Source organism: Cervus elaphus, chromosome 5 (assembly GCF_910594005.1).
Source record: "Cervus elaphus chromosome 5, mCerEla1.1, whole genome shotgun sequence".
Lineage (NCBI taxonomy): Eukaryota > Metazoa > Chordata > Mammalia > Artiodactyla > Cervidae > Cervus > Cervus elaphus.
In genome coordinates, this window is record NC_057819.1 from 117,802,078 (window position 1) to 117,823,430 (window position 21,353).

General features: G+C 44.7%; 1 protein-coding gene across 1 annotated transcript; it reads left to right on the forward strand.

Moving 5' to 3' along the window:
- The first annotated feature begins 267 nt into the window (after window positions 1-267).
- ARL17A (ADP ribosylation factor like GTPase 17A) lies at window positions 268-19,038 on the forward strand. Its single transcript, XM_043904914.1, has 5 exons — window positions 268-423; window positions 3,438-3,604; window positions 7,080-7,190; window positions 14,828-14,952; window positions 17,308-19,038. The coding sequence occupies exons 2-5, from the start codon at window positions 3,457-3,459 to the stop codon at window positions 17,467-17,469; spliced, it is 546 nt and encodes a 181-aa protein (XP_043760849.1). The 5' UTR covers window positions 268-423; window positions 3,438-3,456; the 3' UTR covers window positions 17,470-19,038.
- Window positions 19,039-21,353: the final 2,315 nt, after the last annotated feature.

The following is a 21,353-nucleotide window of genomic DNA, read 5'->3' on the forward strand; positions in this document are numbered from 1 at the left end:
GAAATCTTTTTATTTTTTTGATTGGTCGCGCGCAGCCTTGGGGCGGGGCACATGGGCGTGCCTCGCCGGGACGCGGTGAGCTGTCATTGGAAGATGAAACCGGCATTTTCGGAGCTTCGTGCCGTCGCCTAGGTCGCAAGGGGCAGGCCTCCTCCCTCCCAGGCTATTATTTTCCTTTACATTGGCCAGATTTGTTGTCACTCTTGGAACCTGGAACTCATTGGTACAAAAGCTCCAAGAAGCGGTGGGTGATTGGTTGGCTACTGTTCCCGCCCCGACCCTGTCGCCATTTTACATAGGGGATCAGAAACCCTAAAGGGAGTGGTATCGGTACCGGTGGCCGGTTGGGCGATTGTTGAGTCGTGGGCCGGGGAGAAAGGACTGCGGCACTCAAGGGCTGGCTGGGTTCTCGCAGCTTCAGAGGTAGGGAGGCTGGATAGCAGCGGGTGGCCTGCAGAAACGGGTTGGTCTCCCTGTCTCTTCTCCGCCCTCTGTAGAGCAGGGGCTGCGGGACTCGAGGTTTGGCTGTTCCGCTGCGGGGTTGCGGGGCGGGGGGGACTCCGCTTTCTCGAGGGCCCGCAGGTCGAGAGGAAGCGGCCTGGCAGCTGGGCAGAAAGGACACTCGGACGCGTTCCCCGGGGGGACCCAGCGCGCGTGCCCGCCGGCTGCGCACGCCCACTTGGCCACCCGGTTTGGTTCGTGTCCTGGAGATCTCCCCGCAGTTCTCCCTGATGGACAGTTGGTGCCTATGTTAGAGGAAGGCGAGCGTGCCAGAGAGGCGCCGGGGTCGGCGGCGTCTTCCAGAGGGTCTCTAGCCCCGCAGCGGGCTTTGGGCGTCTGAAGCTAGGATGTGTACTGTGCTGTTGGGAGGAGGAATCGAGTGTTTGCTTCATAGGACATCTTAAATGTACCTCCCCTTCCGTAAAATGTTCCTCACGGTTTTTCTCATCCGTGAGATTTGTCTTTTTCTCTAAAACAAAGACAGGGAATCTTTAATTTTGTCGCCCACAGGATTTTGAGTGCTGCAATGCATTGGACTTCTGTATGCTTTCTGTATGGTCTCCTATGAATAATTAAAGTACATCATTCTTTGGTTGTAGCAGTTTACCTGTATCTAATTTTTGTTCAGGTTAAATGCTCTGCTCCTTTTCTCAGGTCTTAGGATTAAATGTGTGCTTGGACATCATCCATGAAGTTTAGCAACTGTAGGACACGGCTGAATTTCAGAGGTGGGGCCTCTGGAATTTAGTGACCTCACCTCTGAGGTCCCTAGGATCCTGATGAATGGGAGATGGACTGTCCTTGTTCCCTCTCACCTCTGCTCTGCCAAGGAGTAAAATTTTCCCATAATTAGCAGTTTAAAGGGAAACAAGGATTTTTTATTTTTCTTTGAAGAATCTTTGTAGACTTCAGGAACAAGGTTAGAGTTGTAGTCGGTACTACTTTTTATTGGCGGATAATTGCTTTACAGTTTTGGACAGTACTACTTTTAAGTCTGTAATTAGAATGTCAAGCCCACACTTCAAATAGGCTGATCTGTTGAAATTAAAGATGTAAATTTCTGTAAAGCTAATCTGAACAACAAATTTGTTTTGACCGTTGCCTTCCTTTATGGAGTCTTCCATGTATTCTACTGAAAAATAAAATATTGAACATTTGTGCAGTTATATGTCAATATGTTGTGTTCAGTAGCTAAGTCATGTCTTGATTTCTTTTTGAACCCATTGACTGGGTTTGAACCCACAAGCCTCATGTCCATTGAGGCGGTGATGCCATCCAACCGTCTCATCCTCTGTTGCCCCCTTCTCCTGCCCTCAATCTTTCCTAGCATCAAGGTCTTTTCCAGCGAGTCAGCTCTTCGCATCAGGTGGCCAAAGTATTGGAGCTTCAACTTCAGCATCACTCCTTCCTTTGAATAATCAGGGTTGATTATTGTAATTATCTTTGGAGGAGTGATAGTTGGTAAGGTGCACAAGGAGATCTGGGTCGATGATAATCATCTTATTTTGATTTGGTTCATGACATTTTACTGAGCTGTATGTTATCATGTATGTTTATATCTATGTAAATTATGTTTCAAAAGCTAATAATTAACAGTAAGGTGATCGTGTTGGTGGGAATATAAATTGCTACAGCCACTATGAAGAACAGTACGGAGGTTCCTTAAAAAACTAAAAACAAAGCTACCACATGATCTAGCAGTCCTACTGCTGGGCATATACCCTGAGAAAACCATAATTGAAAAAGACACATGTTCCCCCCATGTTCATTGCAGCCCTGTTTAAAATAGCTAGGACATGGAAGCAACCTAAATGTCCATTGACAGATGAATAGATAACAAAGCTGTGGTACATGTATACAATGGAATATTACTCAGCCATAAAAATGAACAAAATTGGGTCATTTGTAGTGATATGGATGGACCTAGAGTGTTATATGGAGTGATGTAAGTCAGAAAGAGCAAAAAAACAAATATTGTAAATTAATGCATATGTGTAGAATCTAGAGAAATGGTGCAGATGAATCTATTTGCAGGGCAGGAATAGAGACCAGATTTAGAGAACGGTGCAGGCGGGGAAGGGGGGGGTGGAGCCAATTGGGAGGTTGGAATGACATGTACACTGCCATGTGTGAAATAGATGGCTAGTGGGAAGTCACTGTAAGCCCAGGGAGCTCAGCTTGGTGCTGTGTGGTGAGGTAGAGGGATGGGATGGGGGATGGAGGGAGGCTTTAGAGGAGGGAATACATGTGTATATATATACTGTTGTTGTAGAGCAGGAACTAATGCAGCATTGTAAAGCAACGATACTCCAATTAAAAAAAAAAAAGAAAATTAATTAAAAACAAAAGTGAGGTGATGGTCAACACTGGGTGCTATGGTCTCTCCCCCAATCTTTACCTGGTTAATTTCTTTGTTAGCCATGCAGTTTCCCAGTGCTGTTATTTCCTCACCTCTGAAATTTTTTAGGTTCTCTTTTGGGTCTTGATACTGTCTACTGGCAACAGGCAACTATTAAATTTCTAAGAGGTGTTGATATCGAACCTGCCTTAAGGAGTTTGCTTCGCAGTGTGTAGAATAGACTGGTTCTCGGCTTCAGAAGTTCTCATTTCAGAAGTATCAGTTGTATATGTGGTGGCATTGCTTCCATACTTAGGTTGACGAAAGCCTGCCACCATTGAGACTGGGCTTCCCATACCCAACTTGGATGCTGCAGTGGAAAAGAGAATTCTTTGGCAAGGCATCAAAAGGCTTAGTTGAGTTTCTCCTATGAAAACAAGATACTCAGCTCCTTCCTAGCCAAACTATACTTGAAATTGTTCAAGTTTTGCCAGGAGCCGCCTCCAGTGGAGGCTTGTATTTCATGTGTATGTCTTGTATTTATGTGTCCATATCTCTGCAAAGAACCATTACTTGACTTGCTTTTCTTTTCCTTCAGGTCACAGAATTCAGTAACAATGGGGAACGTTTTTGAAAAATTGTTTAAAAGTCTCTTTGGGAAAAAGGAGATGCGGATTCTTATGGTGGGTTTGGATGCCGCTGGAAAGACCACCATCTTGTACAAACTGAAGCTGGGAGAGATCGTGACTACCATCCCTACAATAGGTATGTTAACGGCCTGTGACAGGACCAGTGTACACTATAGTATGTTGTGCTTTTTACAAGCTTCTCATGTTACTGAATTTTTACTTTGGAGAATCTTGTCCGCCTCATAAACGTCTTGAGGCCAGAACCAGGTAATATAGTTACGTACTTGCTTCCTGGTATCTCTGGCACATTGCTAGGTTTATAGGAGAGTCATAAAAACACATTTAGGTGGAACAAATTTAACCCTATCGACTTGACCAAAAAAGAAGGAAAAGATAATGATGATTAAAATCAATCTTTCTTCCAGGGGCCTTTCCAAGTGGAAGCATCTCTTCATGCCAAGTATGTTCCTGGTGTTTAAAGATGTAGTGTGGAAAAAAGAGAAGGACATAGCATGGTTTTTTTTTCCTTCACTTTGGCTCACACCAACTCCTTGAGGTGGTGGTCCACTGATGAATCTGATTTGTTCCATTGCTGGAGGACGATCTGACGATGTAGTTATTCTTGCAAACCAGCTCTGGGTTTTGTCGGCCATTTGCAGCTTTTGCAAAGGCAGTTTTGGCAGAACTTAGTCTATGCCTCCTGAGCTGCCACTAAATCCAAACTCCAGGGTGAGAATGGGCTCCCCGGGGGGGGGCATGTGAATGTCAGTAGTGTTCTGAAAGTTGGATTAGGCACAGGAACCAACTGAGCAACTTCCAGCATAGGCAGTCTCTTCAGAGATTGCAACATTTAAATGAGGAGGAAACCAGACAGAGAAAATGCTCATACCCATAGCTTTAAAAAATGTTATTAGTCCAAAAAGAAAATAGGATAATTACTTGTTTTTCTCCTTTCATAAAAATAATTCATCCTTCCATAATGTCATACATACAGAAAAAATACAAGTGTTAAAAGAAAAAACAACCTGTGATTTTGGTGAATATCTTTTTTTAAATGTATTTTTGGATGCACTAGGTCTTCATTGATGAGCACATTCTAGTTGCAACAAGCAGGGGCTACTCTCTGGTTGTGATGCTCAGACTTATTGCAGCGGCTTCTCTTGCTGTGTAGCACGGGCTTCATAGTTGTGGCACATGGGCTTAGTTGCTCCAAGGCATGTCGGATCGTCCCAGACCAAGGAACAAACCCATGACCCTTGCATTGGCAGGTGGATTCTTAATCTCTAGACCACTGAAAGGTTGCTACTGCAAGCCGTGTGTTATGCCAGGATTCGTGACCTCCAGAGGAGAGGATTTCAATCTGGGATCAGAGACAAGGCTTGACTACTTGGAGCCTTTTGTGTAGCAAAGTTTTATTACGGTATAACAGAGATAGGGAAAGCTTCTGACATAGACATCAGAAGGGGACAGAAAGAGTACCCCCTTGTTAGTTTTGAGCAAGGCGTTTTATATCTGTTGGCCAGCTTCTAATCAGATAAGAGACACCTCAAGGCTGAGGGTGTTTCACCAGGCCCCTGTCCCACAATATGCATTTTTGAGATAGAATGGCAAAAGATATGTCATCCCCAATCATAAAACAATTGACACGAATACTGGTTTGTTGAGCCATTATCAGCCCAAGGTTTGAGAGAAGAAAAAAAAGGTTAATCTTAGGCCAAACCAGTTTCATCAACAGAGAAGGGAAAAAAATGTCTGCCACTTGGAGTTTATTTCCTCCTGCCGCATGGGGACCTCTGGCTTCTCTACCTGTTACCCTCTCACCACCGGGGAAGTCCTGGTGAATATCTCTGTGAAGTCATATGCGTGCTGTTTTCCAGCTTACTCTGCATTAGACAGCATTGCTGTTTCTCATCTATGTCATTTCCTGTCTGTGGAATGCTTTCCTACCTTCTTCCTTACCACCCACAACCCCCCCACCCCGACCCCACCGCTTATGTAGCTAAATGCCAGCTTATTCTTTGAATCTCAGTTTAAGCATCATTTCTCAGGGCTTCCTTTTCTGATCCCTTGGATGGTTTTTCCCCTGTTGTAAGTTTCTATAGCAACCTGAACTTCTGAGTAACTCTGAGCACATTTGTCATTGCTCACTCACTGCCTCTCTTCCAAAAGTGTAAATAAGAGCAGGAATCGTGTCTGCCTTGCTCACCACTGTTCTCAAGTGCCTAGCAGAATGCCTGGCACGTAGTGGATGTCCAGTAAATATTGGGTGAATGGGTTGAATACCCGTCTTGCGGTAGATCATTGAACTAATGGCCCCCAATGAATCATGCCCCTCAGTAGCCACACCCCTGCACATTCCCCATCCACAGTGATACTGGGCATGGCCATCTGACATGCTTTGGCCAAGGGCACATCAGCAGATGTGATTCACACAGAGATTGGGTAAGTGCTTGTGCCTTGGGGTTCGCCCTTTTAGAGCACTACCACCACCACATGAGGGAGCTCAGTTCTCCTTGAAAATAAAAAGATCACCTGGAGAAGAGAAGTCCAGCCTACCCCCAAAGGACTCAACAGCTGAATGCCTCTGCAAGAGGAAGCCCAGGCAACCTACTGAATTGGGGAGGGGGGAGAATCATTGTTCTAAGCCATGTTCTAAATAATGTTCTAAATAAATCATTGTTCTAAATAACAACCAATACAGATCAACATCAGTTTTAGTAACTAGATAGTATGTGGCTCTATGTTTAATAAATTTCCATTGATGGATGATTAGGTTATGTGCAACAGTTCTCTGTAAATGATGCTGATCATTCGAAGACCAGTCAAACGTGGCTGAGCTTACTAAGGAAATTGAGAAGGTACAGCCAGAGAAACGTAAGGAAAATGGGAAGCCAGGGAACAGTTTCAAGGAGGGAATGAACAGTAGTGTCAGGTATAAAATCAAATTATGTAAGAACTGGAGAGCTGTTGATGGATTTCTCAACCTTGCTGACTTCAGTTGAAACCACGAAGCATGGTGAAGCAGAACTAAGGTATATTGGGTGAGAAGTGACAAAGTTTGACTTTAAAAGGGAGAACAGGGTATTTGCAGGTGAAGATGTGGAATCAAGGAAGGGTTTCTTTGGAGGATGTAAAAGACCTAAGCCTGCTGAGGAGAACAGGTTGGAGATTTCGATTGGGACAGAAAAGAGCAATAGTAGAAGGTTCCAGACAGCGTGGGTGGACCAGATCCAGTGCATGGGTGGATGGAATCAGCATTGGCTGCTTCCTTGTTCCAAGGGGGAGGGAGAGAAGTGTGGATGAAGAGGTAGGTGGGTTTCTGTGGTGTGTGGTGGGAGGCAGAAAGCAGCCCTATCGATGGCTTCTGTTTTCTCTGAAGTCTGCTGGAAGAGCTGCTGGGAGAGGGAGAGGCGGTGTCAGGTGGGAGACACCTGTCATGATGCGCAGAGAGCAAGCTGACTTAACACGGTCTGTTGTGTAAGCTATAAATCTTTTGACTGGCAAGCTGCTTCATAAACGAAAAATACTGTCCAAATGTTAGCTGAAGTTATTTTGAATTGTTGAGCCAGCAAAAGTCTGCATTAAACACTTTCCCCATCTTCCCCGTGTAGGTTTCAACGTGGAGACGGTAGAATATAAAAACATCAGCTTCACAGTCTGGGATGTCGGCGGCCAGGACAAAATCAGACCTCTGTGGCGACATTATTTCCAGAACACGCAAGGTAGAGATGATCCAGTTTCTCGCCTTGCAACCATTTCTGTTAAACGCATCTAAAGATGGGTACTTGAAGCAGAACCTTGTGGCATTCTGCTCTATGTGGACTGTCAGTCATTCCTTCTCTTTCAATGACCCACCTAAATTTACTGGGGAGGTTTTTTTTTGAGAAGTGGTCCCTGCCTTCTTTGAAAAAAATACTTGGGCTTTAAGGCTTTACACAGGCATCTCCTCTTAATCCAGAACAGTTATAAAATGGTTGTCCTGATGAGTTCCATCTTTTGGTTAATTGAAAGTGCCTTAGATGAAGTACCAATTTTTAAAGAATTTGAATTCTGAAAACTCCTTTAAGCCGGTTGAGAATATCTGAAAAATCATTCCTAAGGAGAGAAAGAGATAGACAGCGATGGTTGGAACCCCCAAATCCAGCATCCTGTGTGGCCATAGTCCCTCCCAACTTCCCTGTTATCCTACCAGTACATGAACAGGCACGAATATCCTAGATCATTGCCTTGTTTCCTTATTACTGGATTTTTAAACATTGGAGTTTTAATGTGCCCCACTCCCACGTCGGTCTCCCTGAGTTTTTCCATTGATTATATTTTGGATAACCTTATAGATACTGCCTATCCGGGATCCATAAGCTGTTCAGATAGTTTTTACACCCTGATTCTCAAACCATCTGGCATCCACATACTCATTTCAGAATTTACTTGGAGTCTTTTCATTTTGAAAATTCTACTACTGATGGTGGGTGTTTTCAGTGCATATGTTTCATAGTAATGACCCATATTTGTTGGTCTTTTCAGTCCAAATACCCAGGTGGACTGCCCCTTTGTATTGTATATCATTATTTTAGTGATGACCTTTAACACTTAACTCTCTTTGTGGTTATTGCCTTAACCTATAGATTTAGAATGTCTTTCCTCAGAATAGTGCATTTATCTTTTCTTTTTTCACTTTTGTTGGTGGGAAGTTGAAAACAAAAAGAAGATACATAACACATCCCCATGTACCCATTACCCAGCTTCAAAAGTTATCGGCATTTTGCCCAGAGTACGTTATAGCAAATGATGCCTCTTACTCATCGTCCTTCACTATTTATTTTAAACTGATAAAACTTTTTGATTTCAATATTTATTTGGCTGAGCCAGGTCTTCCTGCGGCCCACAGGATCTTCAGTTGCAGCATGCAAACTCTTTTAATTGCGGCACATGGGATCTAGTTCCATGACCAGGGATCAAAGCCAGTCCCCCTGAATTGGGAGCATGGAATCTTAGCTACTGGCCCACCATAGAAGTCCCTAAAGCTTTTTTTAAAAATCTCCGTGCATTATCCCACTTCCAAAATTAATATCCTTTCTTCACTATCTGGTTCGCAGCCCTTGGGGGATTCGCTGGTGGCTCAGATGCTAGAGTCAGGTCTGCCTGCAGTGCAGGAGACCGGGATTCAATCCCTGGGTTGGGAAGATTCCTCTGGAGAAGGAAATGACAACCCACTCCAGTATTCTTGCCTGGAAAACCCCATGGGTGGAGGAGCCTGGCACGCTATAGTCCATGGGGTCACAAAGGGACATGCCTGAGCGACTTCACTTTTACCCAGTCCTTGTTCAGATTTCTCCAGTTCCACATTTGACTTGTTTGCATCGGGAATCAAAGTTTACACATTGCATTTCATTGTCACATCTCTTTAGTCTCTTATTCTACAACAGTTTATCTTTCCACTGTTTTCTGTCTTTCCATCTGCGTTTATTAGCTGAAATCCTTCTAAATAAAGAATTCTTTCATCAAATATTTGGTTTCTCTGAAATATAGTTTATATAAGAAGGGCAGGAAAAAGATATAATTCTTTCACTTTATTGATTTTCGTAGAAACAGTTTGATGACCCTAGCAGCCTTCCATGATGTTAGTGTTAGTCACTCAGCCGTGTCCAACTCTTTGTGACTACATGGTCTGTAGCCTGCCAAGCTCCTCTGTGCATAGAATTCTCCGGGCATGGAATTCTTCCCTGATGACTCTTAGATTTTTATGTCTCACGCTTCAATCTGTTGCAGACAGTATACGTTTTGACACTTAGTTGTTGTTGAATCACTGACTTGTGTCCAACTCTTTTGAGACCGCATGGACTGTTGTAGCCTGCCAGGCTCCTTTGTCCGTGAGGTTTCCCAGGCAAGAATACTGAAGCAAGTTGCCTCTCTCTGGGGCATCTTCCCGACCTAGGGATTGAACCCATGTATCCTACATTGGCAGGCAGATTCTTTGCCACTGAGCCACCTGGGAAGCCCACTCAGTGTACTGATTCAAATGTTAATCTCATCCAGAAACACACTCACAGACACACCCAGAATGCCATTTGACCAAATATCTGGGCACCCTGTGGCCCAATCCAGTCGACACATAAAATTAACTACCCAGAGTCCAAAATACTAGAGGTTTCATGTCCTCATTCTCTGAAGGGTTCCCTTCTCCCACCCTGTTAAGAGTTGTCGCACTCAGTCACCAAGTAGAAATGCCTTTTTATTTTCAATCTTCTATTTATAGCAAGCCTAATTTTATTGAGTTTCAATAACTATTGCTTTCATGGTAGGGAACTGGCTATATTCTAGGACCTTCGGGTAGGCGGCTTGGACTCTTCATGAAATAAGCAAATGGGGCCTCTTTGAAGAATGGATTTTCTGTTTGGTGGGTCCAAACATTGCAGCCACTAGTAATCTTAAATGTTGCCCTTATTTTTCATGCACCTTTGCAATAGACAGGCTGTCTTTTTTATATTAAATTTTCTTCTTCATCAGTATGTTGAGCAGAACAGACTTAATGATAACTTAGCTCTCAATTAAGATAGTTAACTAGGTATAGATTGGAATGTGAACTATTTACGGGATTTCTTAGTTGATATGTGTGCTTAGTTGATATGTGTGCTTAGTTGATATGTGTGCTTAGTTGATATGTGTGCTCAGTCTTGTCCAACTCTGTGACCCCATGGACTGTAGGCCACCAGGCTTCTCTGTCCATGGACTTCCCCAGGCAGGAATACTGGAGTGGGTTGCCATTTTCTGCTCCAGGGGATCTTCCCGACACAGGGATTGAACCCATGTCACTTCTGTCTCCTGCATTGGCAGGTGGATTTTCTTAGAGAAGGCATAAAGTAGTTCATTAGATAGGCCATTAGTTGGGATGTGAGAAGATTTTTCTCCTTGATTTAGGTTCAGTTATTTTAATTTGTTAAATAGCAATGTATTTATACGGTTTAAAATTTAAAGAAGTGAAAGTGTACAGCGCAGAGTAACCACCTCATTCCTGCCCCCAAACCACCTGGTTCCTCTTCCCATTTTTATTTCTTGTTTATCTGTCCAAAGATATTTTACGTGTATTCAGGCAGCTGTGGATACATATTTCTACCCACTTCTAAAAACAAATCACAGCACACTATTCATTGGTAATTTTACCTTTTTTTAGGTTTTCTTACTTCAGAAGTGTAGTCAGTCTGGTGCTGGGTTCTTTTGTTTCTCACGCAAGGATCTAAATAAAAAGAGTATAAAATGGGACCTAATATTTATAAACCTTTATTTTTTATTAGGAATGGCCAAGGGATCATATGTCAGCTTCTCCCCTGTCAGTTTCTTAGGAGACTAAGGGTCTCCTAAGAATTCAGGAAAACCGCCTTTGCTCAGCTGTGATCAGAGTCCAGAGACTTACTGGCAGCCTATCAAGTCTTTGGGGGGAGTTTTGAACATTCTGCATTTTTGGGGGTCTGATGTGATGTAACAGACATGACTGACTCTCATGTAAGCCCCAGACAGTCAAGCTGTGGGCGCTCCCATCTGCTGGAGTGGGCTGTTCCGGGCAGCTGGTCAGGCAGCTGTTGGGTGGGCCTGGGAAGCAGGGGGGTGTCGGGGGTGGGGGAAGGGGTATGTGGTAAGGGCCGAGGGCCAGCACAAGTTTTCCCTCCATGACGCAGTGGTGAGGTCTCAATATGAGAAGGAGCCTGGAGGTCATCTCATCCCACCACCCTTTTCCCACCAGCAGAGTCCCTTCCGTGGGCTCCCGCAAGTGGCCACTGAAGCTGCTCACAATCTCCAGCGAGGGGCAGGCCTCTTGAGGCGGCCCACGGCACCTGCAGTTCTGTTGACTTTTTTTTTTAAATTTTTTAAAATTTATTTACCTATTTGGCTGCATCAGGTCTTAGTTGCAGCTTACGGGATCTTCGTTACATCACATGTTCTCTCTAACCATGGTGTGAGGGCTTCGTTGCTCCGTGGCATGGGGGATCTTAGTTCCTCAACCAGGGATTGAACCTGAGTCCCCTGCATTGCAAGGCAGATTCTTCACCACTAGACCACTAGGGAAGTCCCCTGTTGACTCGTTAGCACCTCAACTTCTGGAGTTGTACCCACTGATCTACCATCTACTTCCAACAAGTTGAACCTCTGTATGTCATAGCTTTTAGACAGCCATCAGTCCCCTCAGTGAGTCTTTTCTCTAGGCAAAGTATTCCCAGTTATATAAATTGTTTTTCGTATGACATAGTATGTAATTCCTTTGCCATCCTCGTCAGTCTTTGCCCTTCCAGTCTGTGTCTTAGAGTGTGGGGTCAGCACTGACCATGTAACACTCCCAGGATGTTCTGACTGATGCACTGTAGCTTAGGCCTTTTGTTGCCCATATTTTAGAGACTGAGCTGCTCTCTCTTCTGTTGATACAACCTAGGTTCACTATTATTAAATAGTTCTTCTGGCAGCCACTTCCTATTTTTGTCTGCCAGAGGGCTTATTGTCAGCTAACCACCCAGTTGTTACCGCCATTAATGTCACATGGACCACTGCACAGAGCGTCTTCCCCATCCTGTACCTGGATTGTGTGCTCACTTCCTCCTGGGCACCGCCTCTGGAGACTCGGTGGCCCCAGCTCTTCCGCCAGCCAGTGAGGCAGTGACCAAGTCTCCGCAGGCTTCAGCCACCCTTGCTCAGATACAATGTGGCGGTCCCATTCTTTGACCCATCTCTTGCTCCCTGGGATTTCTCTGCTGCTGTAGTGTGGGATGCTGCAAAGATTTCTGACACCAATTGCCTGGGTTTGGGCCATACTTCACAGGTTAAGGGCAGAAGACGCCCTCACTGCAGATACCAACTGCAAATTCAGGGCTCCCCAGACCACCCTCACTTTTTTTCAGCTGTTCACAAATTTGGCAGTTCCCAGTGTCCCTCAGGTTCTTTTTTTGTTTGCTTATTAATTGGCTGCACCGGGTCTTAGTTTGGGCAGACCAGGATCGAACCCAGGCTCCCTGTGACATTGGAAGCCAGGAGTCCTAACTCCCAGCGAAGTCCCCCTTCAGATCCGGTCTTCATTAAAACAACTCCCAGGACTCAGATCGCTGCACTTACGGCTCCAGTTTTATTATACAGCAGAAGGATGCAGATGAACCAGCCAGAGGAGGAGATGTATGTGGGAGGCACACACGGTAAGCAGGGCTTGTGTCGTCCTCTTCCCACGGGGTCAGGATGTGTTACCCTGTGGCCCAGAGAGGCGCTACATGCACAGAGCGTTGCCAACCAGGGAAGGCTGTCTGAACTTGGATGTTCATAGATTTTTACTGGGTCTTTATCATGTAGGCATGATGTAGAAATGAAGTAACTAAACAGGAGCCTAACCTTTTCTCTCTTTATTCTTTTTTCTTTTAAAAATTTTTATTGGCGTGTAGTTGCTTTACAACCTTGTATTAGTTTCTGCTTACAGCAAAATGTATCCGTAAGTTTCCATACACTAAACACCCTCCCTTTCGGACTTCCCACTCAGCTGACCACAGTGCATTAAGTAGTTTCCTGTGCTATAGAGTAGGTTCTCATTAGTTATCTGTTTTTTACATAGTATCAGTAGTGTGTATGTGTCAACCCTGATCTCCCAGTTCCTCCCCCTTCTTCCCCCTTGGTATCCATACCTTTTTTTTTTTTTTTCATCTGTGTGTCTGTTTCTGCCATGCAAATAGGATCATCTATACCATTTTTCTGCCAAAGCCTTTGACTGTGTCGATCACAATAAATTGTGGAAAAGTCTTAAGATGGGAATACCAGACCATCTGACCTGTCTCTTGAGAAACCTGTATGCAGGTCAGGAAGCAACAGTTAGAACTGGATATGAAACAATAGACTGGTTCCAAATAGGAAAAGGAGTACATCAAGGCTGTATATTGTCACCCTACTTATTTAACTTATATGCAGAGTACATCATGAGAAATGCTGGGCTGGAAGAAGCACAAGCTGGAAATAAGATTGCGGGGAGAAATATCAATAACCTTAGATATGCAGACAACACCACTCTTATGGCAGAAAGTGAAGAGGAACTAAAAGGCCTCTTGATGAAAGTGAAAGAGGAGAGTGAAAAAGTTGGCTTAAAGCTCAGCATTCAGAAAACTAAGATCATGACATCTGGTCCCATCACTTCATGGGAAATAGATGGGGAGACAGTGGAAACAGTGTCAGACTTTATTTTTTTGGGCTCCAAAATTACTGCAGATGGTGATTGCAGCCATGAAATTAAAAGACGCTTACTCCTTGGAAGGAAAGTTATGACCAACCTAGATAGCATATTAAAAAGCAGAGACATTACTTTGCCAACAAAGGTCTGTCTAGTCAAGGCTATGATTTTTCCAGTGGCCATGTATGGATGTGAGAGTTGGACTATAAAGAAGGCTGAGCGCCAAAGAATTGATGGTTTTGAACTGTGGTGTTGGAGAAGACTCTTGAGAGTCCCTTGGACTGCAAGGAGATCCAACCAGTCCATCCTAAAGGAGATCAGTCCTGGGTGGTCATTGGAAGGACTGATGTTGAAGCTGAAACTCCAATACTTTGGCCACCTCATGTGAAGAGTTGCCTCATTGGAAAAGACCCTGATGCTGGGAAGGATTGGGATGAGATGTCTGGATGGCATCACCAACTCGATGGACATGGGTTTGGGTGGACTCCGGGAGCTGGTGATGGACAGGGAGGCCTGGTGTGCTGCGGTTCATGGGGTCGCAAAGAGTCAGACACGACTGAGCGACTGAACTGACTGACTGATACCATTTTCTAGATTCCACATCTATGCCTTAATGCACAGTATTTGTTTTTCTCTTTCTCACTTACTTGATTCTAAATGACACCCTCTAGGTCCATCCATGTTTCTACAAATGAGCCAGTTTTATTCCTTTTTATGGCTGAGTAATATTCCACTGTATGTATGTATTGCATCTTCTTTATCCTTTCCTCAGATAATGAGCATTTAGGTTGTTCTCATGTCCTGGCTGTTGTAAATAGTGCTGCAGTGAACATTGGGGTACATGTGTCTTTTTGAATTATGGTTTTCCCTGGGTTTATGCCCAGTGGTGGGATTGCTGGGTCATATTGTAGTTCTGTTTTTAGTTTTTTAAGGCATCTTCATGCTGTTTCCCGTCTACTCTTGTTATTGTTGATCTGTTGAGGGGCCATGGTGCCTCTGAAAAAGGCTGGTTGGGTGTCCAGCAGGCTTCCCAACTTTGGAGATTCTATATACGCTTCCGTATTGATTGCTGTCAGTGAAACCACACACGTAAGTAGGCAGAGGCTGTCAGGACGTGTGAACAGCTACCCTCCCCAGGTTCAGATTACTAACACACTGCTGCTTTCCATTCAGGTCTGATTTTCGTGGTCGACAGTAATGACAGAGAGCGGGTCAATGAAGCCCGAGAAGAATTAACCAGAATGTTAGCCGAAGATGAGCTCAGAGATGCGGTCTTATTGGTGTTTGTAAATAAACAGGTACGTCACTAGCTGTCTGAATCCTAGGACTGAAAAGTATTACCAGCTGCTCGCTTTAAAAATAGAGGTATTTAATTAGCTGCCTTCGTCCCTCTCGCCAGTCCCTCCTATAACCTTTCTCTCCACCTAATTTTTAGCTTGGGTCTTTTATTCATTCACTCGCTCAGCACACATCCACTGAGCATTCACTAAGATCCAGGCTTTGTTTGGGGTATTGGTGATAGAGCAGTGAACCAGACAGACAGAAATCCCTGAATTCATGGAGTTTGCATTCTAGTGGGTAGAGCATCAGTAACAGATACGTCCTATGTCTGGGGGGAGTCATGGGAGAAGGGGCAGGTGTGGAGGAGGATCAGAGGGCCTCTCTGATAAGAGGATGTCTGATCAGATGACATCTAGCTGCCGTGTAGCACAGGGAGCTCTGCTCAGTGCCCTGTGATGACCTAGGACAGTGGGGTGGGGTGGGGTGGGGTGGGGTGGGGTGGGAGGGAGGGCATGTATGTATACATACAGCTCATTCACGTTGTACAACAGAAGCTGACACCACATTGTAAAGCAATTACACTCCATTTAAAAAATAAATAGCTATAAGAATATGTTGTACAACATAAGGAATACAGCCTATATTTTATAATAAGTATAAATGGAGTATAACTTTTAAAATTGTGAATCATTAAGTTGTATACCTGTAAGCTATATAATATTGTACATCAACTATACTTTAATTTAAAAAAAAAAAGATGACCCCTGAAGGCCCTCAGGAAAGGAGCCAGACTGTTCTAGGAAGAACAGGGCAGCCAGTGCAGCTGGGATGGAGGAGTGGTGTGGGGCGGGGGGGGGGCAGCAAAGGAGGAGATGAAATTGGATCATATGGGGCCAGTCCTTGAGGAAACTTGGCTTCCATGTAAATAACACAAAGCAGTAAAGCGGGGGTAGGAGGAAGACGTGGAACCATCCAGTCTCAGGATGAGAAGCTGACGTAAGGGTGGAGAAGAAGGTGGAATCCTGTGGAAGTTAGCGGCCTCAGATAAGCAGTCACATCTTGATGCATTCCCCCTACTTTCTCCTCCACGAATACATTCGTTACGTAATTGAGATCATACCATTTTGACAGTGTTGCATCCTGTTTCGTCATTTCAGATTTATCAGAGGCATGTTCTCTTGTCATCTGGCTCTTTGTAAGCACTGTTTTAAATGGTGGGGGCGTCATCGTTCACTTGGCCAGTACCCCACCGTTACATTGGATGTCAGTTTGAGGTTCGTTAGTGCACACGGACTTTGATAAAAGAAAACATTCATTCTTTTTAATTATAGAACCAGGACATGTTCAGGGTATAGATTCGTAGACAAGTCACAATATTGAATGAAACATTCTAGCCCCACTTTTCAGGATAAAAACATTGTTAAATTCCTTACATCGCTCTCCAGAGCTTATTCTGTATTCTGTTTGCAACCTGCTTCTTTTTTTTTTTTTTTTTTGCAACCTGCTTCTTAAAGCGTATCTTTGATGTCCTTCCAAATCATTGTCTAGATCTACTTTGTTCTTTTTTTTTTTTTTTTTTTGGCCATGCTACATGGCATGTGGGATCTTATTTCCCCAACCAGGGATCAAAACCTGTAGCCCCTGCTCTGGAAGCTCAGAGTCGTAACCACTGGACTGCCAGGAAAGTCCTCAGATCTCCCTTCTTTCATGCTAATTTATGCAAATTTGGTTTCAGCCTGCTCCATGCCAGACACAGTTCTAGGCACTAGGAATACCTCAGAGAATAAGATAGAGATTCCTTCCATGGTAAAACTTGCATTCTAGTTACAGGGGGCAGATAATAAACACACTAAGTCAGTTCATTTTGTAATGTAGTAAACTTGCAGCGAGGGCTATGATTAAAAACGATGAAGCAGGACAATTAGGAGGGGTCACGGGGTCACAAAGACCTTGCAGAACGTCCTGAGAACCTGGGCTCTTACACTGAGAGAGACAAAGCTGTCGCAGGGTGTTAATAGAAGAAGGACTTGATCTGACTTCACTGACCGCCAGGTTGAGGATAGACTTTTCAAGGAGGAAGAGCAGAAGCGGGGAGACCAACTCAGAAGTAATTTCAGTAATCCAAGCGAGAAGCGGTCAGACTCTAAATATATTTTGCAGGTAGAGCCAATGGGCTTTCCCAGCGTGGAGCTGTGAGAGTGGAGAGAAAGAGAGGGAAGGAAAAATGAAGGGCGATTTCAAGGTTGGAGGCCTGAGCCTCTAGGCGGCCAGAGATAAGACTGTGGGTTAAGGGCAGGTGTTGGCGAAGAGCCTGGTACTCCATTACGTGGACAGAACATTGCTGAACTGACTTCTGAATATTCTCTTCCAAGGATCTTCCCAACGCTATGAACGCAGCAGAGATAACAGACAAGCTTGGCTTACATTCCCTCCGCCAGAGAAACTGGTACATTCAGGCTACTTGCGCCACCAGCGGAGACGGGCTTTACGAAGGCCTGGACTGGCTCTCCAACCAGCTCAAAAACCAGAAGTGACGGAGGGTGCCGCGCTCCCCGTGCGTCGTGGCAAAGTCAGCTGGCCTCTTGTGTGTGCGTGTGTGCGTGTGAGGAGCCGAGTGTGGGTGTGTGGCTGGGCGTGGGAGCAGCTTTCTTACATAGTGCCTTATACACGCTCTAAAGAAACCAGTCTTACATGTTAAGAACAACCAGTGTTACATTTTCTACACTACCTTCCATTTCAATAGCTTTGATGACCAGTTTTGCAGTCCATGGGAGCCGGACTGGTCTTTGTGATGGGAAAGTGGGGGAGGGTGGGCTGTGGACTGCCGGCACTTGTGTGATCTTGGCCCAGGCCTGGGGTCTCTGGGGATCCTGTTAGACTCTAGCATCCTTTAGTTAAAAAACAAAAAGGAAGGCTCAAATTAAAAAGGCCCTTGCTTACCACAGATGTAAAGTTCAGATCTGAACTTAAGTTATTTTCTAGCCCAGAGATCCTGGTTTAATGTACTTTACTGAGAGAAATCAGCGATCTTATTCTATGAGAAGAAAAAAAGACAACCCATAACACTAGACTCCAAAACACTAGAAACTCATTGAATCCTTCCTTCCTTTGACTCTTATTTGCCAAATGGAGGCCCTTTGGGGTGGGCACCCAGTGCGTGGTAAGGCCCTTCACCGGGGCCGCCCCGCCACGCACCAGGCTGGGTTAAGGAGGGGTGACACCTTCATGTCCCTCATCACCCTTGGAGGCTGCTGCTCCCACTCCCCTGCTCTGCGCTGAATGTTCTCCACCTGAAGCAGGAGCTTGGCTCCCCGGGTGGAAGCAGAACCATGTACAGTATGTTAGTCCAACTTGTGGTTTGGGTTAGCTGCTCTTCCCAGAACCACACACCCAGGAGTTCTGAGAGTTTGTGAGAGAATCAAGGGGTTAAATTTGGGCAACGAGATGCCCAGCAGCCAAGTTGGTTGGTGCTAAATTTTGCCATGAAGGATGTCTCGTCCAGGCCACTCTCCGTGGCACTGAGACTCCCTCTTCTGGTTGGCAATCATGACTTAACGTGGAAATGTGCTCTATGTTGTCCTCAAAATAGAGGTAACAACGGCCTGGAAATGAGCTGGGTTCGCTCCGTAGTCTAGAGCTGTTTTTCATGCAGACAGCTGTTGGCCAAATTTGTACCTAAGCTCTTCCACTACTACCTTTTAAAATTGCTTTTTCCAAAAAAAACAAAAACAAAAACAAACTTCGTTTTAGATTACAGAGGAGGAGAGTGTAAAATGAATTTTAACAAAAGTAAACCTTGTTGATAATCATGAAGTTGCTATGACTGGGAAGAAATTTCATGCTGTGATCGATGTGGAGTGTAACATTTTTCCTTAAGACATTGACTTAAAGAATGTTCCTTGCAGTACTGGCAGCAAAGTCCAGAATTGATTTTTAAACCATGCAGTTAAGTCCTGAGAAATATTTAGATTGTGCGCCTCAAATTGGCAGGGAGTGTGTCTTACACTTTTGTATTTATGCTTTCTGTGTGTGCCCGGTACCGTGCTGGGCCTCATCAAACACTTGTTGATTGGTTGGACAATAAAGACTTGCTTTGGAAGGAGGAGAGGACAGCCATGTGCTTCCGGGTGTCTTGAGCGTCTTTAAAATCCCTTCCCCTCTCCATCGCAGACTTGCTATTAAAAACTCCCAGGGCACTTGTATAAAAGGCAAAAACATCCCGGGGTGCTGTCTGGGCCCTCCTGCCTTCAGTGGAGCTCCTCATTCGTATCTTCGATAATACTTGCAGCTACTGTGGTCTTTTCTCTGAATTTGGAGCTGATGATTTATGGTTAGTGGATCAGTGGGGGCACTTGAGTGTAGTGCCTTTGAGCAAAGGCTTGGGTCCCTGAAAGCCATATTCACATCCCACCTGTGTCCTCACTAGTGCCTGGCTTCAGGCCTGTCATTCTTTACCTCCGTATCCCTGAGCCTCAGTTTCTTAACTGTTAAATGGGCATAATAATGCCTGCCTCATAGGGTTGTGAGGAGAAATGTCTCAGACCTTTGTTTTCCTTGCCTGGTGTTTCCCTGAGGATACTTGATATCTCAAGTGTGAACAGCAGTGCTGGCCACAAATTGATCAGCATTTTTTTTTTTTTTTTTTTTTTGGGTTGTGCCATGTGGCTTGTGGGATTTTAGTTCGCCAACCAGGAATTGAACCCAGGCCCATGGCAGTGAGAACACAAGAGTCCTAACCAACAGACAGCCAGGAAATGCCCTGATCAGCATTATTTATAGGAGCAGTGAAGTGGGATGGGATATATCTAATCTCTCCCACTATTCACCTTCTAATCCCATTGAATCCCCTGTCCTTTTCTAACTTGGGAAGTGCTAATAAGACCAGTTGGGATGCTTGTTTAAAAAAGCATGTTGCTGTGTCCCACACTTACTTTTTTTTTTTTTTAATTTTCTGATTTTTAGCATATTCAGAGTTGTGCGACCACCGCTACCAATTTCAGACTTTGTTCATCACCCCTCAAAGAAAACCTGGATCTATTCCCTAATCCTCCCTTTCCTATGGCCCCTGGCCACCATTTATCTACTTCCTGTTTCTATGGATTCACCTATTTCTGGGCAGGTGTGGGTCCTAGGTAGTTGCTTCCTGAAGCCATGGGGTGCTGTTGAATACAGCATCAATCCTGAGGCATCTGCCTGTAGACAGGTGAGGCAGAGCCCCAGGGAAGAGACTGCCTCACAGGTGACCCCGGAATTTATTACCTTGAGAGGGAAAGGGGTGCTTCTAACAATTATGCAGGGGCACAAGGCATGTCGGGGATGTATGGTTACCCTCTCAGAATGGAGAGAGGTTTGAATCTGGAATCAAAGTGGCTGCCCCCCCGCCCGGCCCCCAATTTCCCCACCTGTAAGGAAGTTCCTAGGCTTACCTGGGGGACAGCTCTGTGTGAGTACCAAGAATACAGGGGTAATCGGGGGATCTATGAGTCAATTCTATATATGTAATTTGATCTATTTAAAACAAAACCTTAACAGAGCTGAGAATATTCACATGTGAGTTGCTCGAGACAGGTGGCTTTTTACTCCTGTGGAGGTCGGTTTCAAGTGACATGAAGCATAATAAGTTGAGAAGACCTGAGTTCTTTATCCACAGGTATCTGGAGGCTGTCAAACAGTACACGGAAAATCTGACGTGCTCTGGAGACCCTTTTTTCCTTTGAAATTTTTGATAGTCTTCACTCTTTTTGGCAGCAGCTTTATTGAGACACATTTCCATGAATTTGCAGATTTTCTTCAGTCATATCCTCCCAGATTGTTGCAATCAATTTTATTCATTTATTTGGCTGTGTCAGGTCTTAGTCACAGCACTTGGATCTTTGTTGCCAAGGTGTAGGGTCTTATGTTGTGGGCCACAGGCTCACGGACTCAGTAGTTTCGATGCAAGGGCTTAGTCATTCCACAGCATGTGGGATCTTAGTTCCCCAACCAGGGATCGAACCCTCGTCTCCTGCATTGCCAGGCAGACTGTTAACCACTGGACCACTGGGGAAGTCCTATTTTATTTATTTGGCCATACCACATAGCACATGGGACCCCAGTTCCCTGACCAAGGATGGAACCCATGCCCCATACACTGGAAGCACAGTCTTAACCACTGGACCATCACGGAAGTCCTGCAATCAACTTTAGAACATTTTCATCACTCTGAAAAGAAACCCTGCAGCCTGTAGAAGTCACTCCCCATTTTTTCATACCTCTCAACCCTAGGCCATTACTAACCACTGGTCTCTGTTCTATCTAGATTTAGGAGAACACTTTAAACTTTGCTTTTTCACCACCAGCTGGTCTTTGAGGTGTACCACACTAAGAACTTTTCTCCTATTTTGATTTTCATTGTTTTGATACACAGCATAGGAGGGTT

What these genes read in the sequence shown, in the direction of transcription:
- ARL17A (XM_043904914.1), top strand. Translation starts at nt 3,457, where the DNA reads ATGGGGAACGTTTTTGAAAAATTGTTTAAAAGTCTCTTTGGGAAAAAG. An exon ending in GACTACCATCCCTACAATAG is followed by an intron (nt 3,605 to 7,079) that starts GTATGTTAACGG and finishes TTCCCCGTGTAG; the next exon opens with GTTTCAACGTGGAGACGGTA. An exon ending in TTATTTCCAGAACACGCAAG is followed by an intron (nt 7,191 to 14,827) that starts GTAGAGATGATC and finishes CTTTCCATTCAG; the next exon opens with GTCTGATTTTCGTGGTCGAC.